At 36.9% G+C, this 24,538-nt stretch overlaps 1 protein-coding gene across 2 annotated transcripts in view; it reads left to right on the plus strand.

The window, feature by feature from the left end:
* LOC128018633 (phospholipid-transporting ATPase IH) overlaps positions 1-18,411 on the plus strand; it is a 58,673-nt gene extending 40,262 nt beyond the window's left edge. Inside the window, exons 19-30 of one of the 2 annotated variants that reach the window (XM_052604259.1) lie at positions 1,832-2,083; positions 2,159-2,339; positions 3,480-3,582; positions 3,724-3,869; positions 4,166-4,225; positions 4,424-4,551; positions 6,293-6,428; positions 6,998-7,021; positions 11,610-11,675; positions 11,763-11,866; positions 11,958-12,123; positions 15,091-18,411. In XM_052604259.1, coding sequence (XP_052460219.1) covers positions 1,832-2,083; positions 2,159-2,339; positions 3,480-3,582; positions 3,724-3,869; positions 4,166-4,225; positions 4,424-4,551; positions 6,293-6,428; positions 6,998-7,021; positions 11,610-11,675; positions 11,763-11,866; positions 11,958-12,123; positions 15,091-15,369 — 1,645 coding nt within the window. In that variant the 3' untranslated portion in view covers positions 15,370-18,411. The remainder of the gene's footprint in view (positions 1-1,831; positions 2,084-2,158; positions 2,340-3,479; positions 3,583-3,723; positions 3,870-4,165; positions 4,226-4,423; positions 4,552-6,292; positions 6,429-6,997; positions 7,022-11,609; positions 11,676-11,762; positions 11,867-11,957; positions 12,124-15,090) is intronic. The other variant, XM_052604268.1, reaches the window with a different exon arrangement.
* The last annotated feature ends 6,127 nt before the right edge of the window (positions 18,412-24,538 follow it).

Here is a 24,538-nt window from a genome sequence, read left to right on the forward strand (position 1 = left end):
AGTGCATTATGCATTTGCCTAAATAAGCAAGGTGCATTTCTCTGAACTGAAATGGAGAATGTATGTGCATTAGCAATATTAGATTGTTAACTGGCTGAACGCCAAGGTTCCGATCGGCCGAACAACTGGATGGAAGAGTTACAGGTCCAGCGTCCGTTTGAAGCACACATGAGCACCCGCAGCCCTGACAGAGCTATTTATGTGAGTTAACGTTAATTGCACAGCAATCAATAGAGTCCATCCGTTAGGCTCCAGTGTCCTGATAATGAGCATCTAATGTAATTAGACCCCCTCTTGAATCAATCGGCAGCCGGCAGACATGGTTCTGATGAACTATTGTTTTGGCTTATTCACTTATGGAGGCCATTCAACCCAATGTTATAAATAAACACATCAATCCACGTTGACCGCCTTAATGAATATAACAGAGCAAACAAATAGTGATTACTGGACGGGAACTTATTTTGTCAGGCTGTGTTGATTAGATGCAATCAGTGCCCTCTAGGCACCAGCCTGTTTCTGCCTTTAAGACCTCACTCAAGATCATGTTATAGTCAAATACACAGGGAGCTAATTTGATAAGGGGCACCACTTACTGTTTATAATATGTTTGTTTTTTATTTACACAGAATCCTTGAAACTTTCTAGCTTACATGAAACTGCAATGGCCACCCATTTTACCTCGTTTACCCCTTTACCTAATTTTGTGGGCAAAAAGATCCATTGTCTATAGCCAATAGTGTAGCAATGTGTGAAGAACAGCTCATGCAGAAGTCACTTTCAAACCAAGCAGCTTTCTGTTGGTCAACGCACCAACTTGAACCTGTCGCCAAATACACAATCATGTGGTGGCTGGATTTGAAATCCAAAACTGACTGGATTTCACCCACAACAATTCTGTAAATGTCACTGCAAGGAATGTATTTGAGAGGAGTACAGGATATTCAAGAGGAAGAAAATAAGGGCAATAGAAAAGTGATGTTTTAAACCAGAATAGAGCCTCACTTGAATGTAAGTCTTCAGTGGATTGTAGTGAGGATATAATCAATGTTACATTAAAGTTAACTGCCATTAAATGACTTAAATTAGTGTAAACTATTGTCAAGATCTTAGAAATGCTGCATTTGCTAACAGCAGGTTAATATGATGCCTTGAATGGCTATTTGGCAATTGGGTTAGATTATTTTGCCAGCCTGCTTGGCCTAGTTGACATCATTTGCAAAGCAAAGTCATTTGACATTTTTTTCAGACTGAGTACATTAATCATGCACAATAAGGCCAGGAAAGTGTATTTAAGGAAGCATATAAAATAAAATCTGATTTCATGTCAACTTTAAGCCAGGATTTTAAAATAGGGAGCCATATAGAATGTTGGGGAATTTGTTTAGCTTCAATAAAATGTTAAGTGAAATGCAATTCATGTTATTAGAATCTTTAATAGGTAGTGTAAGTAGAAGGTCTTGTGGTTTCTTCCCGGGAGTCTTTGTGAGGATGTCACTTCCTGCGTCGCTGGGCTGTGAGTGAGGTGCAGTGGGGGGTGGAGTCTTAATTATCTGTGAATCCTGACTGTTGGGCTGCTTAATTACTGAGTGAAGACATCACACTGCGGTAGAAGACCTCCCCGCCACCGAGCCATGCAGAGCACTGTCCATTAACTTTCACTCCAGCACTGCGCAAAGAATAAAGCCTGCAGGATTGCTATATAATATGGCTATATAATATATAATATCTTTTGGGACAATTGGGTTGTCAAAGCAACAATTGCATAATTGTCACTTTGTATATTTTTAGCTGCTTTTGAAATGCTATTGGATGTCATTTTCTGTTTCAGGCTGCAGGATAAAGCGGCTGAAACCATTGAGTCCCTGCACAAGGCTGGTATGAAGGTTTGGGTCCTCACAGGGGACAAAATGGAGACGGCAGCAGCCACATGCTATGCTAGCAGGTTATTCCATCGCAATACACAGATCCTGGAACTGACAACCAAGCGGACAGAGGAGCAGAGTCTCCATGACGTCCTGTTTGATCTGAGCAGAACTGTCCTGAGACAACATGGCAGCATGACCAGGGACATTTTCTCAGGGTGAGTACAGTGGAACACATTTACATGCTCACATACACACACAGACACCTTCACACATATGCATTGTTCCCACAGGCTCTCAGGTGATTACCAAGACTATGGGCTGATAATCGATGGGGCAACACTGTCAGCTGTACTGAGGCCAACACAGGATGTAATCAGCAATGGAGGAAACTACAAGGAGATTTTCCTGGAAATCTGCAGGAACTGCAGCGCTGTTCTCTGCTGTCGCATGGCACCTTTACAAAAAGCACAGGTACTGCAGCACGTCAGTCTCAAAGTGTATACACTACCAATCAAAAGATTTTTTAAAGAAGTCTCTTATGCCCACCAAGGCTGTATTTAATTAATCAAAAATACACATATTATTGTGAAACAGTATTACATAAAAAAATTATATTGTAATATATTTTAAAGTGTAATTTATTCCTGTGATGCAAAGCTGTACTTTTAGCAGCCATTACTGCAGTCGACAGTGTCATGTGATCCTTCAGAAATCATGATTTGGCCGCTGATTTGGTGTTGATGAAACATTTCTTTGAAACCACTGAAACCTTGATACTTTTTTCTAGGATTCTTTAATAGAAAATGTAAAAGTAAAGTTTTAAATAGATTATTTTTGGAATAATGTGTAATTATTTTGTCCTTTTTGATCAGTTTAATGCACCTTGGTGAATAAACATATTTATTTCTCTCAAAAAAAGAAAATCTTACTAACCCCAACCTTTTAAATTTTAGTGTAGATACCAGATCATTTCCTATACCAGATCTTTTTCATTATTTCCAGTATCATTTAGGTAAAAGTTAATATTATTAAGCTATTAACTTACATTTTAGAATGCATATCGGCATATTTCTTTGTGCAATCTGATATCTGATATGTTTCATTAAATCATAATTTAGCATGTGTATTAAGCCATTTTCCTTGTGGGTTCCACTGACTAAGGGTGATTTAAGGTCTTGGTGTCTATTTGGGCACATTTGGTCCCCACAATGATGATAAAACCTGACTCGCACTAACACAGCCACCTGCCAGAGAAAGGTTGTCCTCGTTCTCTTATTCTAATCTCTCAGCCTGTGAGTTACATGGTGCAATCAAAAGAGACTAGTCTCTTTCTCTTTTTCATTTTCATTTACTGCACGCTAAACCTGTCAGTCACTCTCTGGGGCTTCTGGAAAAACCAGAGTCTAGAAGTGAGAGAACTCACTGTATTACAAGACAATTACTGATGTGAAACAAACCACAAAATCCCATGCAATTCATGTGTAAAAGCAAACTCATATGACAAAGGATAGATAGGATATTATCCCATTGCACATAAACAGCCCAAAACCCCTGATTAATAATCTAATCTCTCAGCTATTCTGATTTGACCCGTGGAAACTGTTCTTTCAGATCGTTAAGCTGATAAAAGCATCAAAAGAACACCCCATCACGCTGGCCATCGGGGACGGAGCCAATGATGTCAGCATGATTCTGGAAGCTCACGTGGGAATCGGTGATTTCATGCTCACATACAAAAGCAAAGCATTTCGTTTTAGTTATTACTTCTCCAGGAAGTCAGTTTCTGATAGAATTCAGTTCAAAAACGATGTCAGCAATATCTTACATGCCTGTTGACTGGTTGTTCTGCCTTTAGGGATCATGGGGAAAGAGGGGCGTCAGGCGGCCCGCAACAGTGACTATGCGATTACCAAGTTCAAACACCTGAAGAAGATGCTGCTGGTTCATGGGCACTACTACTACATTAGAATCGCTGAGCTGGTCCAGTACTTCTTCTATAAGGTAACCTCAAACAAAATGTGTAGACACACAAAATAAAAAAGATAATCTCAAGCAAAATAGCTGATTGCTTGCTGACACAACACAATCATAATTGCCTGCGGTTGTAAACACAGAAAAAAAATGTAGCTTAATATCTGTGGAGTTCTGACTAAACCACTGAACAATCTTGTTGAAAATGCAACTCTAATAGAGTACTGTCTATAGCAAACAGAATACACACACACACACACACACACTAGCAAACTGTCTAAAGGGTTTAGTTCATCAGGTACTGAGGGTCTGGTTTCTCTCCACAGAATGTGTGCTTCATCTTCCCTCAGTTTCTCTATCAGTTCTTCTGTGGCTTCTCTCAGCAGGTAAACGCATACCTCAAAATGTCTCAAAGGTCCATCGCTATTAGACTGTATTTCAAATAGATGTTTAAATTGACACCTGGAACATGAAAGTGCATGTGGTTAAGAGAAAAAACTGTTTCTCTTCTGTGCTTACATTGAACTTAAATTGATATGCATCAACAATAGCAAATTGGTTTAATTGTTTTTGTCCCTCTGCAGCCACTGTATGACACAGCATATCTGACCCTGTACAATATCAGCTTCACCTCATTACCCATCCTCCTCTACAGTCTGATGGAGCAGCACATCAACATGGACATCCTCAAACGGGACCCCTCTCTCTATAGGTGAGGAACTTTTGGGTATCACTAGCGTCCCCCTTATCTAGTACAACTATGGTCTGACTGTCATGTAACAGTTATACTTTAAACTTAGAGCATAGGTTTAAACAATGAGAACAGTTCATCCAAAATGGAAAACCTGTATGGAGTTAGGTCTGAGTTTAAGTTTTTTTATTGGCACATGTCATCATGTGTACAGGAGAGGTATTTTGGAGAGACACGTTTACTATCTGTTCATTATTCTATTTCTGTGAGACCTACTGATAAATCCCTGTCTACACACTGGCTATTTATACTCACCTTGGCCTCGTTTGTGGATGACTGTTGGTTCACTGAGACTTAAAAAACTGTCTTGTCCCTGAGACAAACTTTATAGCAAATTCATGAAGCACTTTCGAAATAGTTAGGTGATAGTTTTTTGTTTTTTGTTTTTTTTTTGCTTTTCCCACTCTCACCAGTAGTTATAAAATGTTTTGTATGTGTCATAAATATACATGCATATTAATTAGCACATTTTTTGCTAGGAATTAAAACATATATTGCAGTAGTGACACCACACTAACCCTTTAATATGCTGAATCAGTTTAAATAAAAATAATGCATCATTTTTGTATCTAATGAATTACCTGATGTATCTCACTCTGTATATTTTCTCTTTTAATAAAATGCCCTTTCTGATTGTGAGCCTCTAGGTTTTCTGAACACACTGGTTCCAAATGCGAGTCTGCTATAGTTGGACAGTTCCATCAGCCTTTGGCAAACATATCTACACAGACCCTTGCACTAAACTCAATTTACACACTGCACTGGGCAGAAATACTGATAGAACTTCTGTACATTTTATCACCAAATGTCCTGACACTGCATTTCCGCCCTCTTATTCCTCTGCATTGCTTGTTCAATATATTCAGTGTTCTTTACTGACACATAGTGTGGCATTTGTAGCTATCAAGGACTTTCTCACTAGAAATAGTGCTGATCTGATATTTTCTAATTTTTTAAAGAACGGATACAAACAGCTGAAATGATGCTTATTTTTATTTATTTTTTCAAAATAAGAGATCCATCCAATCTCCAGTGTAGTTTGAGACTAAACTGATGTTTCATAGAGCGCTCATAAATAACCATATTATTTTACAATGAAATGTTGGACTGCTCCATTGCTTTTCAATTTAGTATCAGTTGCACTTCATTTGGTATAAATGTATACAAACAAAATGAACTGAGAGCATAGCTCAGATCATTTGATCTAAATGTCGGAGTTCAACTCACAGCTCACAGTTTGAGACATTCTTGAGATCTCTTCCGATACTCTAAAGGCGGCGTGTGAGATAATTAACTCAAAAAAAACAAAAAAACATTTTATATCTATATGTATATATATACATATAGATAGATAGATAGATAGATAGATAGATAGATAGATAGATATAAAAATGCTAAAACTAGTAAAAATCTCATTTATTTCTGTATGACACAATGAGGTTAAATCGATAAACAATGTAACTTTTACATCTGTTTTTACTCTAGGTTTTTATTCATTTTCTTTTTGTAATTTTTATGTTTCAACTTAAACTTTAGTTATTTTTCAAGGCAAGGCATTACATGCACATGCAATCTGTAATTACAGTTTAAGATGATGTTCATTTTTCCAGCTCTGTAAAGCTTACAGCACACTGTGGTTATGCAAACGATATGTGGTTATTTCAATAAGTGATTCCATTTTTCCTTCTTTTTTTTTTTACAGAGATATTGCCAAGAATTCCCTGCTGAGATGGCCCACTTTCATCTACTGGACACTTCTGGGGGTTTTTAATGCCGTGGTCTTCTTCTTTGGTGCTGTCTTCCTTTTCGACAACACAACCTTCACCAGCAACGGCCAGGTAAAGCAGTCACTGTATAAACCATGATTTCTTTTTCACATTTTTCTGTGTGTGTTTTGTTTATTCAACTTAACCAGACGTTTTTATTTCTTGAGTTCATTGTATTTCTCAGTCAAATAAAGCGGTCGCATACAGATTGAATGGGTGGCCGATGATTATTGAGTGTTTAAAGTTGTTTCAATGCTTGTAATGTACATATTTGGTGTTTAACTGAGGTCTTGATCCAGCTTGCAGACTTTTGTCTGTCCTCCTTTGCTTATGTCTGAAGTCATTACAGGTGCTTCTCCAGTCATTTATGCGACAACAAAGCATGCTGGGTAATCAGTCAGACCAGACATATTTCTCTGTGGCATTAAGTTGAATCATAGTAACCTTTTTGGATCGCTTTTTTACCTGTTTGATTTACTTTAAGTTATAACATCCTAATTTTTTCTTTACTTTCTTGCCCCCTGTCCCCTCCCTCTCCTTCTTTTCTTTCATTTTCTTCTCTTTCTCTGTCTCTCTTTTCCTCTTTTTATCTACCCCCTTTTTGCCTTTCTTTTCTTTTCTGCTTCTCTTTCTTTCCTCAGCTAATGGCCACCAACACACAGATGGTAAGCCTGTCCCTATCTGTTTCTCATCCTATTTTTAGTTTTACTGTACCCTTCTCAGCCCTTCCCCTCACCCTAAAGCCACTCGCACTCACATAGTGTCTACTAACACTAACCGTTCACTGCCATCGTAAAAACATCCCAGTGTCCCCTATACTGAGGACCAGTCACTGTAGGTATAGAATAGCAAGTCCCCCGTTCATCTTCCTCTGTCTATCATCTTGTGATGGAGTGGGAGTTTGTGTCTGTCCTGTGTGTCATCCTCATCGGCCCATAGGATACGCATCCATCCTCTCATGACTCACTGCAAGGGCAAATGAATGAACAAGAGGACACGTGGATTAACCATATCACATTGTTTGGTACAGTACCTGTACATGTTGAATTGAAGAGAATCTATTCAGAAACTTTTCAATTAAAAGGGAAGCTGGAGGCTTTTTCCACAAATAGGGTTTACACTAGTGACCCATTAACATAGGTACATTTATTGCATTGAATAGGGTGTCTCTTTGTATATTATATACGCCAACGGTGCGCCTAAACACGTCTCTTTTTTAGACCAGCACGCCCATGGGTGCACAAATGGATACAAGGTGGTGCAGATGGGAAAATGAAAACTGCGTCGGGCTGAAACTAGCAAAAACACTTGTGCCGCATTGTGCCAGGTGTATGATAGGGCCCAAAATCTAAATAATCCAATAAAATTATTTAGTTTCTATTATTATTTTATTATTATACATTTTGCTATTTAGTTTTAATATTTATTTATTTCTAGCAAAATGCAAAATCACACAAATTTGTTTTTAAACTTTTGATTACAGGGTTGTAAAAATGATCAACCTTGTATAAAATTAACAGCAAATAAAATAGCCATAATTAATAAAGTATTTAGTTTGAGCCCGTGATATTGGAGATCAATGTGTTTAAGCCAGTGGTTCCCAACCTTTTTCAACTCGCGGCCCACACAACCAAACACATATGTTTGCGCGGCCCACTTCAAAAAAATTAACTGACCCCGCTATTGTTGGGTTAATAACTTAGTACTCAGAAGCTAGATTTTAAACTATATTTATTGAATAAACTAGGGCTGTGCGATATGGACAAAAAAAAAAAAAAAAAAAACTATCGCGATTTTTTTGATCAATTTTGCAATTGTGCTTTTACAGTCATAAATGCATTCAGGATTAATTTGAAACATATTTCCAAAAGAAAACCAATCAGAGCTTTATCAAAAAGTTGTAACATCTCTAGAACAGACATAAGTCAAAATTATCACTATAGTGAAGATGTAAAAAAATGTATAGACTTGTGGCAAAAAAAAAAAAAAAAAAAAAAAAATCCTGTATACAGGGACTATTTTTTCTTTTTTGCCATGCATTGTTCATAGAGCTCATTAATTGCAGCGGTGCCTCAGGCGTTTGCAGTGTGTATACAGTATGTGTATGCGGTCAGCAGTGAGAGCACATAAATATAACGCGAAAGCACATTAAAATAATGCACGAGTGCGAATCTCTGTACGCAGCAGATTTCCTTTGCTCTGTCACAAAACCGGTCGTGCTTGCTCAGATACACGCTGCTTTGCGAGGAGAGAGTGTGCACACTTAAAACGTGTCTCCTCTCACTTAAACTGCATCCTGTTCATTAACAAATTCACTCTATGCTCATGTGTTAGACATGAATTATTTGCGCACGTTTTTATTTCTAGCCTTTTACCACAGTGAGAACGCTCTGATCCGTCAACATTGGCTCAGAAAAAAGGTGCATCACAGACAGTGTGTGAACCTGGAGTTAGGCATATGCGCACGCTCAAATCGTGATTTTAGGACATTTTCTTTTAATCGCACAGCCCTAGAATGGACTGGAAATGAACAGAAAATAATTGGAGGCCCACCTGCAATACGCGGACCACAGGTTGAAAACCACTGGTTTAAGCGTCTCTTTCACTGACCATTTGTTGAATAAGGCAACAAAGGTTTTTCCCTATTTGTGGAAAGTGGCAGAAACTATAACATTAAGAGATGAATTATTTCTGATTAAAAACAGGGTTCCTATGGGGTGTGAAAAAGTATGGAATTTGATGTCATTTCCAGGTCTGGAAAAGTATGAAAAAATAAAGCATGTAATAATATTTAGCATTTCGAGACTTTTGCCCCTATTTAGTTCCATAGCGTTAAATCACCATTCGACAGATTCAAACCACCGTGTTTTGGACTGCAGAAAGATACTAAATTTTCAATGGATGCGACAAAGCGACTGTTGAAAATCATTTGTACTTTGTATCAGTACGTCATAAAAAGAACAAGGCATTAGTTTACGGTCAGGATTTGTTGTGTCACGTTTTTCTGCATCCAGTGTAGACAGCATCACTGATTATAATGGGTTCTATTGTATTTTGTTGCGCCACTCTGCTTACAATCCTGTAGAGACACCCAGTTAGGAAATGTGATGTGACCGAAGTGAGAAGCATGAGTTCTTGGCCACGCCGTGGCTGGTATAAACACAAGCTTTGACTGAGTGGCCACGATCAGCTCTGGTGGCCGTGGAGCCGTATGCGCCGTAGGAGCATGCCGTGATGCACAGTTCACCTCTAATGCCACTGAATCTGCTGTTCAAAAATTAGCCATCCATTTATTATATCATAATGCAAATCTAAGAATTAGAATCATTGTAATGATGCAGTGGGTGGCAGGCGGTGGACTCGGGTGAAGTTTGAGCTCATCTGCTCATCTCCACACCGATCGTAGTCATCAGTAGCAAACAATGGAGAGCGCTCTGCTGGAATGTTTCACCTTAGTAATACACTTAGTTATTAGCATTTCTGCATTATATGTTCTGTAAAAAAAAAAGTAATATCAGCGAATCAGTCATATCATATCAGTTATATCAGGTTCATAACGGCGATAATATGGCAAAACAATATATCGGTCAGGCGCTACAAACATCTACTGAGAGGTTTGGAAATGTGAGTCTGGAAAAGTATGGATTTTTTAAATGGAAAATGTGTAGGAACCCTGTAAATATAAAATTGCTAAACTGTGCACATTTTTGCAACTGAAATATCAGATTTATCATTCTGAAAATGTTTCAACTTCTGTAAATATCATTTGCCCTTGACATGTTTTTAGCAGTGAATTTAATTTAGATTTCTCATTAAGGTAAGTTCCCCAAACTTGTTGACATTTATTGTGTGTCCTTGCTTTTTAAACTGGTAACTCATCAACATTATATTGTTCACTGTGTTCACTAAAACCATTTGGTGCCATACAGTCTTTGACCTGCTCGTGTTTTGCTGTGGCTTGTTGACTTTGAGTGTGATTGTGAGGTAAACATGCAGTGATTTCATAAAGAGCACTCTTTATAGTGTAGATGTTGTTTTGCAAAGTGCCATCAACAGTGTGGCCGGTCCACAGACAGGGGAAGGTTCTAAAAGAGAAACCATTGTGTCTCAATCAGCCGTTTGCCAAGACTGTAAACAATGAGGGAACAAATCCTCCCAAAAGATACAAACACAATCACACAGAGAAGCTTACAGCACCCAAGTTTTATTGGACAAATCTGCGAAACTGAATCCATTATAACATTTTAAGGGACTATCTAAGCTCACTATTTATTGATGAGGCTTTTATGGAAAAAATATAAAATGCATGTGACATCACCGAGCCCCAGACATCATTAATAATCTCGGTAAAACAAAGACATAAAAGTGCTTTCATGCACAGCACCATTAAAATAATGACATAATGCTACTATATCTTGCAAGTTATTCACAAGGAATAGATTTTTAAAGGGACTTTTGATTTAGTGTTCTGTCCTTTGATTATATTTATATGCTTCTGTAAGTTAAGATAAGGGCATCTGATACAAATACAAATTTACAAATACAGTCTGATAAAAATGTATGTTCATGTTTATATTCATGTTCATGTTTTTTTTTTAATCAAATTAAAACATAAAAGCATAAAATAATTTGTGTGTATATACATACATATATTCAAATTATAATTACACTTGAGATATATAACAATTATAATTAATTATATTAATAATTAGGTACATTTCTTACATTATATAGGGTCTACAATTTTTTTTGCTTATAACATATTAAATGTACAAATAATATATAATATAAATTTCCATATAAATTTGGGAATTCTTAATTTTTATTTTTTTATATATATACTAAAAAAATTTACTCAGTTATGTTGCATCTTTCGTTTGTTGTCGTTGTTTTCTTCAGCTTTTTGCGTCATTTTTATAGTACTTTTTCTTATTTAGTTATACTTATAAATAATATTTTGTGCATAATATTTATTGGACAGGTTTTTGATAAACTTAGTGTTGTTTAAAAATGTCCATATCATGAGGAAATATTTTTTGTTAATATATTCTTACCAGATAATCCAAGTCTTTTTCTACCAAGTGCTACTAAATTGTTCAAATAAAGGCACATAAGCTTTTAAGATGAATAACTGCAATGTCTCCGGTTTGTAAGGCGATGAGAGGGTGAGCTGTGCACTAACACTCATTTGAGTGTCTATTTCTGCATCAGTGCCAATCTCCCTTTGCCTTTCTCAATATTTCTCTGTTCCAGATGTTTGGAAACTGGACCTTTGGAACACTTGTGTTCACTGTCCTGGTGTTCACGGTCACACTAAAGGTAATACAACTGACACACATGTGTTATGATCTTGGCTGGTATCAACTGCTGTGTCTCCCCGTTTCTCACTGTGTCTACATGCTTTAGCTTGCCCTGGACACACATTACTGGACATGGATCAACCACTTTGTCATATGGGGGTCACTGCTAGTCTATGTCATCTTCTCCCTCCTGTGGGGAGGCATCATTTGGTACGGCCTGGCCTGTTATACACTTAATCTCACTAAATCAAATTCATTTGAATCGAACATGATATCTCTGGTGTGTTTTTGTTCTTTGTAGGCCTTTCCTGAACTATCAGAGGATGTACTATGTGTTCATGCAGATGTTGTCCAGCGGTCCTGCATGGCTCAGTATAATTCTGCTGATTATCGTCTGTCTGCTGCCTGATGTGGTGAAGAAAGTGCTGTGTAGAGCTCTAAGGCCCACCACCACTGAGAAAATACAGGTACCACAGCAAAGCTCTCACTATCTGCTTTTTCATATAGATGAAAAGATACAGTTACCTCACATGTCAAACATATATACAGTAAATGTGTCTTTATTTCAGTAATAGACAGCTTTTAAAAAGAAATAATATTATATGCAGTGACTATTAGTTCGAGTAGTTTGATGCAAATGAAAGCAAAGCCGTGAGGGGTAGAAATATTTTGTTGTTTAAAGCTGTAGGTCCTGTATAATTTTAATAACCTATGTTTTCAGGATATTTTGTAGCTTTTTTCATATTATATGTGTACAGGTATATTGAACTGACTGCACTGATTACAGCTTTGTTTTAATTGGAATCAACGTCTGAATCGACCAAAAATGTTGTCTTATCCAACTAAGATTGATTCCTTTTGCAAGATTACAGCTATTTAAAAGAAATATTTGTGCTATTTTCAACCAAATAATTGTTGATCTGAAGCAGCTCAATGGTGCAATAGTTTGTGATAATTGCTACTAACTGGTCTTCAGATTTACACTTGCGTCGGACTGGTCCCCAATGTGCTTGATGTAAGTGGATTATGGATGCAGTTCACGATTCTCTCCATCTGTAGATTTTCATTACGTTGGATGACTCTTTAAGCTGTTCAGTGGTTTTATTTGACCTGTTGATTCTTTGTCAAACAATGTATGACACAATGAATACTGTGTATTTTACTGTGTGCACACATAGTATGTTACCATACTATGCTAAGAAAAATTTCAGAAGGAAATTGAATGTGTGTGCTTGTGTAAACTGCCTTACCACTGGTCTAACCCTCTCACTCATCTTCCCTATTACACTCTTACAGCATTTGTCAGTCTTGGTTAATGTAAATCTATACTAAACATATTTAAAAAAAAATGAAATTATGTTAAGTTGTATTATGAATGACCATTAATTAATGATAAATTGTTATCATTATGTAATTATGATACCTAATGAATGGGTGTTTTTGACTTATAGTATTTATTAATATTTATGATTAGCTTCTCTGTTTAAATTTTAAAGTTTAGTTAGTTTTTATATTTAGCTTTATTTTTATTTGAGTTTTAGTCGTTTTAGTACTTATCAAACTTATAAGTTATGTGCCAAGGCAAAATGTCTTATCACTTGCACTTCCAGAAACTTTGAATGCTTTGAAAGCTGCTGAAGTTCCTTTATTAATCTCTGAGGATGAATTAAACTTTCTTAACCCTTTCTTTTTTATATCTCTCTTTCATCTCTCTTTTTCTCTCCTGATGCTCTTCCTCTCTGGTGCTTGACCTTCCCCTTCCCCTGTGTGTTTAACCCTTGACCTGTGGTAACGGCAGACAAAGCGGCAGTGTCTCACTGCTGAGCAGTCCACCATCTTTATGCTCTCCCAGACCTCCAGCAGTGTCAGTTTCTGAACTGAGCCGGAGGTGAACCTACACACTCTCTCTGCATGTGCGTGTGTGTATCAGTGAGCGAAGACACAACAGGGTCATGACCTGCTGAGCATTAATGAGACTCACAAGCTCCCCAACATGCCAATAACATAAGCTGCAGTACCCTGTGGTGTCTCTCTTTATGTTCTAAGTCTTTTATTGCGTCACTCTATATGTTTGCATGCATGAAGTGTGCATGTATAGTATGTACCTGTGTATTTTATGTTGCTGATATAAAGTTGTTTAATGCTATTTCTTCAAAAGACTTCAAAATCAAGACAAATTCTAGAAAATATTGTGCACATGGTTCTGTTATGCCACGTTTGAGTTTGTTTTTGTGTATGATATTTCACAGAGAATGAGGGCTGGGAAGTTCTTTGAAATGGTTGAGACAAACGTTCATACTTCACTGCTAGATGGCCTAGGAGCTCTATGGTAAAGAGAATGTGAAGTTGAAGACTAAAGCCAGAAAGAACTAATCCACACTCAACTCAAGTGGAGTTCTAGAGTTCTCAGATGACATGTGTTCTAGAGTCATTCTGAGAATTCCAGAATCCTGCTAACTGGCTCTTTCCAGTGAAAGCAAACTTGATTGAAATGCCTTTGTTACACCTGTGTGGGTCTGTTGTTTGGTGTGAAACCTATAGACTGGTTTGGTTTGGATTTCAAGCTTCAGAATGAATGTATTGGGTTGTGGTTTGGGGTGTGCAGTATATGCAGCTAACAGGACATGGGGACTATGGGTTCTTCTGACACATACACAAGTACACACAGCAGCCTTGACATACAGTTTAACATCTAACACTCTGACATGCATGCATATTTTTTCTTTTCTTGAATCTTCCTTTCATATTGTGTCTAAATTAGTGAAAAATTGTCATATATTTCAAAATGTCCACCATTCCTAGAACTTGCTTATGATCGGTGAATATCACAAAATTTGTACTGATAATTTTTCACAGCAAAATCAAAAGACAAAAACAAGAAATTATATTTATATTTTGCTTAAAGAATATTAAGTCTTTAGAATAATCTAGTTTAATATATATATATATATATATATATATATGTATATATATATATATATATATATATATATATATATATATATATATATATATATATATATATATATAAAATAGAAAACAGTTCCTTTAAATTGTAATAAAACTTCACAATGTCATTGTTTTACTGTATTTTTATCAAATAAATGTGATATGCGGTGAATGCCCTTTTTCCTTCCAATGAAGAAAATCTTGAATTTGTCAATAGCCTTAGCTAAATATCTCTCCGCAGTTTATGCTGCAACAGCCACTCAACTGATCAGTTTAACATCTTCTGGGACTGGGCTTGTGCATGTGGTTAATATTGGATATGTGATTTTTTTAATGTAATATTTTATTCTTTTTTGCATTGCATCTTGCTGGGCTTTGGATTTGTGTTGTTTCAGCTTGTGATGTGACCAATGCTTGCATTTACATGCCTCTATATGATGCAGTCTGATAATTCAATATTTGTGTTCCCTTGTTCTTTACTCCAGAATGCCGATAAGTTGTATAAGGGCCACCTGTCCGAGTTCACCCCCCTGTCCTCCCTCCAAGCTCCACCTACACGGAAACACGACAGACGTGACAACGAAAGCCAGAACCACACCCATCGCAGGTCTGACTCCTCCCCTCCCAAAAAACTGATGTGTACATACTGGGGGGGCCGGCCTGACTACTGCACCTTCAGCTCCTTCCTCCGAATAGGAGAAAACCCAAGATTTTCTGGGGCAGCTTATGCCTACCGCGCACCAGGGCCCGAGACATCCGTATGACAGTCTCTCTAGAAATAGTCTAATTATCAAATCAAAATCAGCCTTCATTATTCCAGAGTCAAGATTGGGACACTATTTGGAGACCAATCTTGGCTTGTTACCCTTAATCTGAAACTAAAGCACTGAAATGTGTTCTTGTGATATACACTAATGGGCTACTGATGCTGTGTGTTAATTAAGAAGCTGGAGGAAGGCCAAACAGAATTGGCCGTACCATTTCCAAATGTGTGGCATACTGCGTTTAACGGCCTTGGGACCTATTTACCTTGTTTTCTTTGTGTGAGCGTTTTCCCTTTACACTGTGGTTTTACATGTTCGTTCACCTACCCTTTTAATTCTTCATGTGAAAAATTACTTGAAAACTACACTGGTCAGTAGTTGCACAAACCCTTCCATCTCAAACACAACCCCTACAGCTAAATGTTAATGTGGATGACAGTTGGCCTTGCATGCTCTAAAAACTGACCGTCCTGTTTTTTTTCTTCTTCTTCTTCTTTTTCTCTGTTGTCTCCCCTTCCCTTTTTTGTCCTGTGCTCCTTCTCTTTTCTTCTACTTTTTTTATAGAGCAAACTGGGGTTGCCTTTGTGCAAACCTGTTATCGAGGAACACTCCATAGCCTGCGATTTTCTTTGTCCGATTGCATTGTAAGTGGCTAGATTCGGCCATTTCTGTTGCTGCACTGTACTAGAACGAACTAGGTGTGTATGTGTACGAGTGTGTGCGCGTGTATGTGTGTGTGAGAACGTAGGCCTTTGTTAGAACAACTACATGAAGACAAATTGTAACTGGACTGTCATTATGTTTCACCCTTTAACTTTCAAAAAGGTGGAAATCAACTCATGTTCTACTCTTCCAAAGTTTGCTAAACCATTGACTTGTGTGATCATGACAACCAGTTACTCTTTCCAAGCTGCTTGGCAATTTGCTTTAAAATTCTGTAGTTCCCTATGTATAATCAGTCCTTTAGTTTCTGTAGAATAGATCCAGATACAGGATGCTAAAGGCTACACTAGCCACCTTAGCTTAACTGTTCTGCCTTAATGCTAACATTTCCCATCTTTACACCGCAGTTTGGAACCAAAGGTCTTGAAATACGGATATATACATACATACATATATATATATATATATATATATATATATATATATATATATATATATATATATATATATATATATATATATATATATATATATATTTGCGTTAGTTGCCTTATGCTCAAAAAGAAATGGAGGGAAAGTGTTTGACGGCATTAGAAGAATCCTACCACACTGCCTTAAGTTGACATTGCACCAGCTGAGGATGGAGACCGATAAATGCCACCAACATGGCCCAGGGCTCCTGAAGAGACATTTCATAGTTCTGTTGGTGTAAACATCTTTTTGCATTCACAAAAATTACAAAATAACTTCTTCGTCTGCATATTTTCATGATTGTAGCATCCTGTCTGACTGTTCCCAAAGCATTTTGTCTGTATTAATGTAACTGTTGGAGCCCTGTGCTGGGTTGCTATCAATTCTTTGTTGCACATTACTAATTTATGATCTGATATAAATAAGTTGGATATAATTAGACTGAGACTGTTCACAAACAACTCATTAAACCAACAGTCCAATCAAGGTCAGCATCACAGATGGCCTGTCTTGGGCACTATGGTCAGAGAAATGGCTCCTTTCTAGTGTGCAGAACACAGAAGATGAGCTTTTTGAAATGATTCCCTGGGAGATTTGCCTCACACCTGATGACTTTTCTGTTTAAAATTACTTTTTCATAATGTATTGTGAAGTGTTCAGTTCCATCTCTATCTTGTCAATGAATTCAAAATCACTGATTTGAATTGAGTGTGAATGCAATTCAGTTTAATTTCCAAATAACAAACTGAACACCTGATGGCTTACCTGTTCAAAATATCATTCTCATAAAAATATTGTGAAGTACATTCAATTCAATCTCCGTCCCATGAATGAATTCAAATTCACATCGATTTGAATTGAATTTGAATTGAGTGTGAATGCATTCAAGTTTAAATTCCAGGTAAAACTGTTACACAAACCAAACTAAAAAATCAAACCATTTGATCATCAAAACCACATCTGTTTGTCTGCATGACTCTTTTCCTGCCGTCCTTCACATTCCATGCCTGTGTGTTTTTTTCTGCTCACATTGATTCTGGAATGTAGTGTTGTTTTCCTGGAGCTTTCATCTTTTCATCTCAACTTCTCTCCTCACATGTGTTTCCTTCGCTCACCTGTCATTCAGTTCTCATGATGAGGCCAATCTCCCATTTCACCATTTTAACCATCATCCATGAAAGAGAGAGAAAGTAGGTGATGTCAAAGACTATCAAGACCACTGTTTTGATGGTTACTCAGAGCTTCTTTTGGGTAGATGCCTTCTGGTGCTTTCTAACCTCAGTGTATGTTAACGCATTCAATTCAATTCAGCAAAGTGTTGAATTCTGGGAAACTCCAGTGTACATATACATGTGTTTTCGTTACCCGTCAGTCAGCCTGCAACAGAGCATGTCAGATTAAAGAATGGCATTATGGATGTAGCTAGTTTTTTAAAGGACGTAAGAGTTATTTTTTAAACCATTTTTTGGGTTAATGTTGATTGACTGTCACAGAATAGTAAAAAAAAGAATGTCCTTTTTCATGCACACATTATATCTAAATATTGACTATATTGATGAGTATATTGATGTCAAGGTTTACAAAGGCTGTGTATGAATGAATGAATGAATGGCAAAATTATTGAACATGTCGACTGAGTAACTATGTTTCTGGTCCAAAAGTGTATTATTTAATTTGTATGAATGTAAAATCTAAAGTCAAACACTGTCTATTTTATTGATTATCGAGGTCTGAACATTGCATGTCGTGTGATGCAGTAGTAATGGACCCACCACTGAGCTTTATCACATCATATTCTCATTTATATAAACCACTTTTATAACTTTGGTTCAAATTTTCAGTTCAGAACAGGTGACTCACAAGTACTACTCAATGCTAGCAAATCTGAAATAAAACAATGTGCTTATACATGGATTCTCAAGTTATGATTTTTATGTAGCCTAGATTAATATAATAGGGGTAAACTAATTCATTTCATGTTTTTACTGTTATTTTTGTTTTGCATTCTACTGTTTTGACTATTTTGTTCACTATTACAGTTCTGTCTGGCCTCCTGAATGTAAAAAAAAAGAAAAAAAGCCACTATTGTGCTATAAACAAAAATTTCATAGCGTTAATTGGATAGCCGTGAATGACAACTACAAAAGAACGTGGTTCTAGAACAAATGTCCCTTCACAAATGTTTAGTTCTTGTTTTGATCAAATTCTTATTTGAAAAGTAGAACTGTTTTTTTGTAATGTAGGAATAATTTGATCACTGAACGCCGACTGCCTCAGGGGTGCGTTCAGGCACTGGCAAACACTGTATTATATCTGTCTAAAAAAGGCTATATGAAATAGATATTTTGTATAATGTGTAAAAAAAAGTCTTTTTGCTACTTTTGTATCTAGAAGATGAAGAGAACCGTTACAGAGTCAGAATGTTACTGATCAGTTTTAAAACAACCAAATGTAAGGTCATGGGAGAAATCAACTTCAGTAAAGTTTTTTTTTTATTTGAAATATGTTTGAGGTAGTTTTTAAGATGATATGCATGGTCATTGCTCACACTGACTGTAGGAAATGCACTCACTGTTTTTAAAGCAGGTGTGACCAAATATTTGATTAGATGTCGACTGCTATAACTGAAGGCTTTATTGCCTGTAGTAGGGCTTCATCTGTGCCAGCCTATTCAGATTAACTAAATATCTAAAGCTTTTTTTGTTTGTGATGTTGCTCATAAATGTATTATATATACAGTATACTACTGTACACTTCACAGCATATATAGAATATAGTAATATTCATGTACAGTTTGGGCTCCTTTTGTATAAAGTTTTTAAAAGGTTGATATCTGTAGATATGTGGATTTTGCCAGGTTTTCTTTCTGTAGCTATTAACAGCAAGAAAAAAGTACATATGCTTGTAATAAAGAAAAAGATTTAAATGTTTGAAAGCCTTGGGCCTCTTCTCTTTCCCAATGGCAGAAGTGATTGTTAGAAGTCAATGAAATATCACAGCAACTAGATTTGTACTTTACATTAAGAGGCACATTTTTCTGGTGCTAGTGTGTTTGACTCGGCTCACCATGGAGCTGATAACGATGAAAACCACGTGGCACAACATGTGTAGTTGTGCAGTATGACCCCAAGGTGGCAGCAAATTGTAAAACATCAAGGCAGTTTCATCTCTACTACACCAAATATAACCAGGGCATCACTGAAATCTACGAATTATATATATTTAATCTTTATATATATATATATAATGTGATAACACTTTACCTATAGACAAACAAACAATAGGGATTGAAATAAAAGTTATTCTTAGGACATACAGGGAAAATTTTTACTAAGAAAATTTATTTTGGTGATATAAGATTCCACATCTAATACTGCATTTAAAAAAAAATCCAAGATATTTTAATAATCAAATAATACAAAATATTATTCATTCACAAATTTTGACATTATTTTGAAAAATCTTTATGACCTCACATACCTCATAGTAAAGTGTGTAGAATGCAATGCCTCAATTGTGGATTTGGAATGGATAAATATATAGGCGTATCTTTACAGGATTTGGAGTACCCAATACCTCCATTAAATGGATAGTTCACCCAAAAATGAAACTTCTGCCATTAATTACTCAACCTGCATAGACAGCAATGCAACTGATATGTTCCCAGTCCCAGAAATGTAGTAAAAACATGGTCCATGTGACATCACTGGTTCAATCCTAATGCTATGAAGCTGCTAGAATAATTTATATTCAACAATTATTATTCAAAAATAAAAATGACTTTAATTCAACTATTTCTTGTCTTGTGAGAAGATACTGTTTAAGTGTTGCTGAAAACCAGGTTATAATAATGTAATCATATTTCATGCTGATATGCAAGTCTAATCAACACTCAACAGCTAAGTGTCAAATATATCATAACTGACCATTTCAATGAATTAAAATGAATCAGGATAAATAAAGACTGTGGCCTACAGACACTGCTGGAGGGGTCTTGAAGTCTTCATTTAAAATGTGTAATGGAGTGTACGTTTATGTGTTCTTAGATGTGTGTAAATGTGTGTGTGTGTGGCCATGCTCATGGACTTGTGAAATCGCTCTATTAGATCGAAATTGCTGTTATTTGCCAAGATTATTTATGAGTCATTTAACTTTTTGCGCTTTCTCTGGCAGTGCTAGATGGTTTGGTTCATTATTGATTTAAAATGTCTTTCAACGGGCCAGAACACACAGAGGTGCTGCCGAAGACCTCTTATGTGATGACACTTCTGTTTGATTTGAGTGGGGACCACTGTGGCTCCTGGAAGGGAATTTTGGTAAATGTTTACAATTTGCAAAACCTTTCATCCATTTTATTTGCGAATGGATTTTTAGCAAAGCTTTTTCTCAGCTGATTTACAATTCCCCTTCTGTGGATAACACCACCCTCATATAATCTATGTTTATAGCACATATGGTACAGAATGAGGCCAATGGTTAAGAATGCTTTAAATGCAAAGAAAGTCTAGGACTGTGAAAGTCTTCTTCCTATCGATTTAAAAATGTCAGGTTTACATGCAGCAGGCCCATTCCACTCGCCCCATCTTCACCTCGATATTTCTGTAGCAGACAGCATGTCAAACCACAGTGAAGATACTGACCTTGCCGTCACAGTGGTAACCTCACAGGTGCCTCCAGCACTGACCTTGAGCAATAAATGCGGCAGAGAGCAAAGCAAAGGAGCGAGAAAAAATGAGAGAAAGGTGAGTAAGTGAGTCATCAAACTGTCCCCTCTTAACCTCTTATTATAAAAGAACAAATTGCTCTGAAATTTCATTTTAGTTCCTCGATTTTATCTTGTTTTGAAGTGCACTGCTGGAGATGCTGAACAAGCTCACTGATACTTATTATACTCTTAAAGCAGACCTAAACCATGGCATGAACCAAAACACTGCAATCTTTAGAAACGGTTGATAATGCTAAAGGTGCTATAAGTGATTTTATTATTAGGGCCTATTCTTCTTATTATTATATTGCACATAAACTAATCCACTGCTGGCCTACATCTAAATTTCATATTTTAAATCCAGTCTGTCATTCCGGAGACCATCATTGAATACAGCATGCAGTTAAAATTGGACTTGGTCATCTAAAGAACTGTAAAATAAATGAACAGGCAATATTTATTAATGCAAAGTTTTTTTATTCTTTATTTATTTATTTTAAACCAGAGGCCACCTTTAAACTGCTTTATGAAAGACCTTATTTTGTCTACTTACTTGTCTACATCACTGGTGTGTCTCTAAAGAGTCCTGCATGCATGTATTGTAATAAATTATATAAGAGGATAACAGACATCACTTTCAAAGGCAAGGATGGATCAAGCTGAAAGCCATCTTGATTTGAAAGCCACAATTTGCATAAGCAGACTTTAGAAGACTGAATATCAGAAGAGGAATATGCTTTATTATACTGATCAGATTAAAGGGCCAAAGCACGCAGGTGTTTTTAAAGACAAATATAGAAAATAAAATACAGCTGGAGAAATATATATATATATGCCTATATAGGCTATAAAAAATCTCTTTGCTGAAACAGGTTGTTCTTGATCTTTTAATTGACACGGACACTGTATGATAGGCTATTTTCAAATTATGATTGAATGTTCATTCTTTCAAAGTCCTAATTAAATAGATTCATTTTTGACAGACGGTGTTATTTAAAGCTACTGGTTTTGTCAATAACAGTCTGTGTTGACAGTGTTCTCAATAGGCTATATATGCACCTGTGAGAGGCATAAGCTTACATTAGCTGCAGTCTGCATTGTATAACGCATAATCACCTGTTATTGATCTATAAAACGATTGAACTACCAGCCGGTTTCTCTTTCAGTCAGACGTTTTCAAGCATTACCACAGGAGGACGCTCTGCTCCTGACTATCACTCCAATCTGACCAGAAACCTGTAATGTGCTAGAAATGAACAGAAAGACAAGAAACCGTTGTTTGTTGGGATTTTAAAATGACTATTTTACAAAGAAAATAAATGCTGATTGTTAACAATATAGCTTGACAATATTATAATTCAAACACACCGGGATAATGATGTTATAATTACAGATAATTAAATTCAATTGATTTGTTTTCAAAGTAATCTCGGACTTTTTGGGTCAGTGGCTCAGAAAGGACTTTTTCTTCTTTTCTTTTTTTTTTTAATCATTTATCGTCCAACCATCATCACGTTTGAATGGGGTGTGTTTCTGATTATGCACACTTATCCATGATAACAGATGATGGTGGAAACATTTACAGTAGGCTAACAATAATTAAACATATAATTAAATACATAATCTTCCTGTAATGTATCCTTCAAGTCGGTTTGGTTCATTAAAATGTAGGCCTACTGTCCTATCAGTGTTTGTTGTGAGCATATAAACCAGTCCTGTAATTACTGATAAAACTAAAGGGCTTCCGAAATGTTGCACATTCGATTTTACGCATTTAAGCCTAATATGAGTGAAACAACGTCCAATTGAAATTCATTAATAACGATTATTCGTCTTAGTAATTAACATCCCCGATGATAAACACGGGAACAATACACTAATCAGCGACCAGTCTGAGTTTGCCTACCCACAGTGCTCCGCGAGGTGGGCGCGCAGCAGGCCTGCTGGGCCGTGTGTGGCTATGGAAACAGGGCGCGCCTAATTAGACGCAAAATCCTTCACCCGCCTGCCCGAGCGGAGCGAGGCTTTGTACGGTGTCGCTTTTCTTCCTGTCAGTCTTTCAGCACGGGGCTAGATTGGCGCTGGCCCCGGGGTTTGTGGGAACCGGGACAGCCCTTTCACGCAAGCCCTCCTCAGGTCGACATTATTACACGGTCAATTAAGTCAGTTCAACGGGCTCGAACTCGAGCAAACAGCGGGGGCGATTGTTTTCCTCAGCCCTTCCCAACTAGCTTGCTAATTACTCCGTGGACTGCCCCTAACCAGGATGCATTTTGGTGGGGTCTAACGACCCCTTAATCAAAGCTTAAACCTTCCCGAAAGAAAGTCACAACGAAAGGTTGGTGGGTATTAAAAAAATATTTATTTTTACAAGTATGCCTTCATTTCATATGGCTATATACATAATTGTACAAAATACAGTCAGTGTAGCCTACTCTAAGCTTCATTGTGTGTGTGTGTGTGTGTGAAGATTTTTAAAAAAGTATCTTTATATAAGATGGCAAAATCACAAGTTAATTATAAAAAACCGTTAGGTTATGTATTTAAAATTGTATTTATGTATTTAAGGTTAACTGCTAATAATGAGACAACTGCAGTCCTTTAAAACCCGTCCAATAACTTAATTATTAATAAGAATTAATAATTTGATTTACTGTTTTTCCCTAACTAAAATATATTTACTGATTTTATTAACTACAATATATGAGCAGAAGTGATGTTTTCTTGTATGTTTTCTGTTCAAATAATGGTTTCCCTTACCAAAGAGGCCCTGAGGTGTCCAACTTAAAACAGGTGACTTATTTTGGAAGCAAAACAAACACAAGGCGATTTGGGGACGGAGGCAGCTGTGGATGCTGCACGCTCAGCTGGTGTGGCACAAAGAAACAGGTGACGGCGTCAGGATGTTTGCCCTGCAAGGGTGCTGCCACGTGCTTCTTTCCCCTGGAACGAGCTCTCTCTGTAAAATCTGCACCTGGCCTGGTGGTCTAGGCAACATCGGACAACCTCTAGCAGATGTTCGTCTCTCTTTTGTTGATGACTTCGCGGTGGCTGCTCCGTGAGACAAAACTATGAGAGGTGCTCCTGCCAGAGAACGCTAATCAAGAGATGACTAACATTCTTCCCCCTTTACCCCACACTAGAGAGTGTGAGAGGTTGGATGGGTAATTGTGCATGATTAGCAATTTTAATTACCAGGTGCTCGGGGTCCCATCTGAGAAAGTGTAAACAGGATAGCACTCACAGCTCCTTGAACATCCCACATGACCAATCTGATGCTGTGTGTGTGTTGACTCGCAAAACTTATTCCGAGGAACTTATTCCCGTTTA

The sequence above is a fragment of the Carassius gibelio genome, chromosome A1 (genome assembly GCF_023724105.1).
Source record: "Carassius gibelio isolate Cgi1373 ecotype wild population from Czech Republic chromosome A1, carGib1.2-hapl.c, whole genome shotgun sequence".
In the NCBI taxonomy this organism is placed as follows: domain Eukaryota; kingdom Metazoa; phylum Chordata; class Actinopteri; order Cypriniformes; family Cyprinidae; genus Carassius; species Carassius gibelio.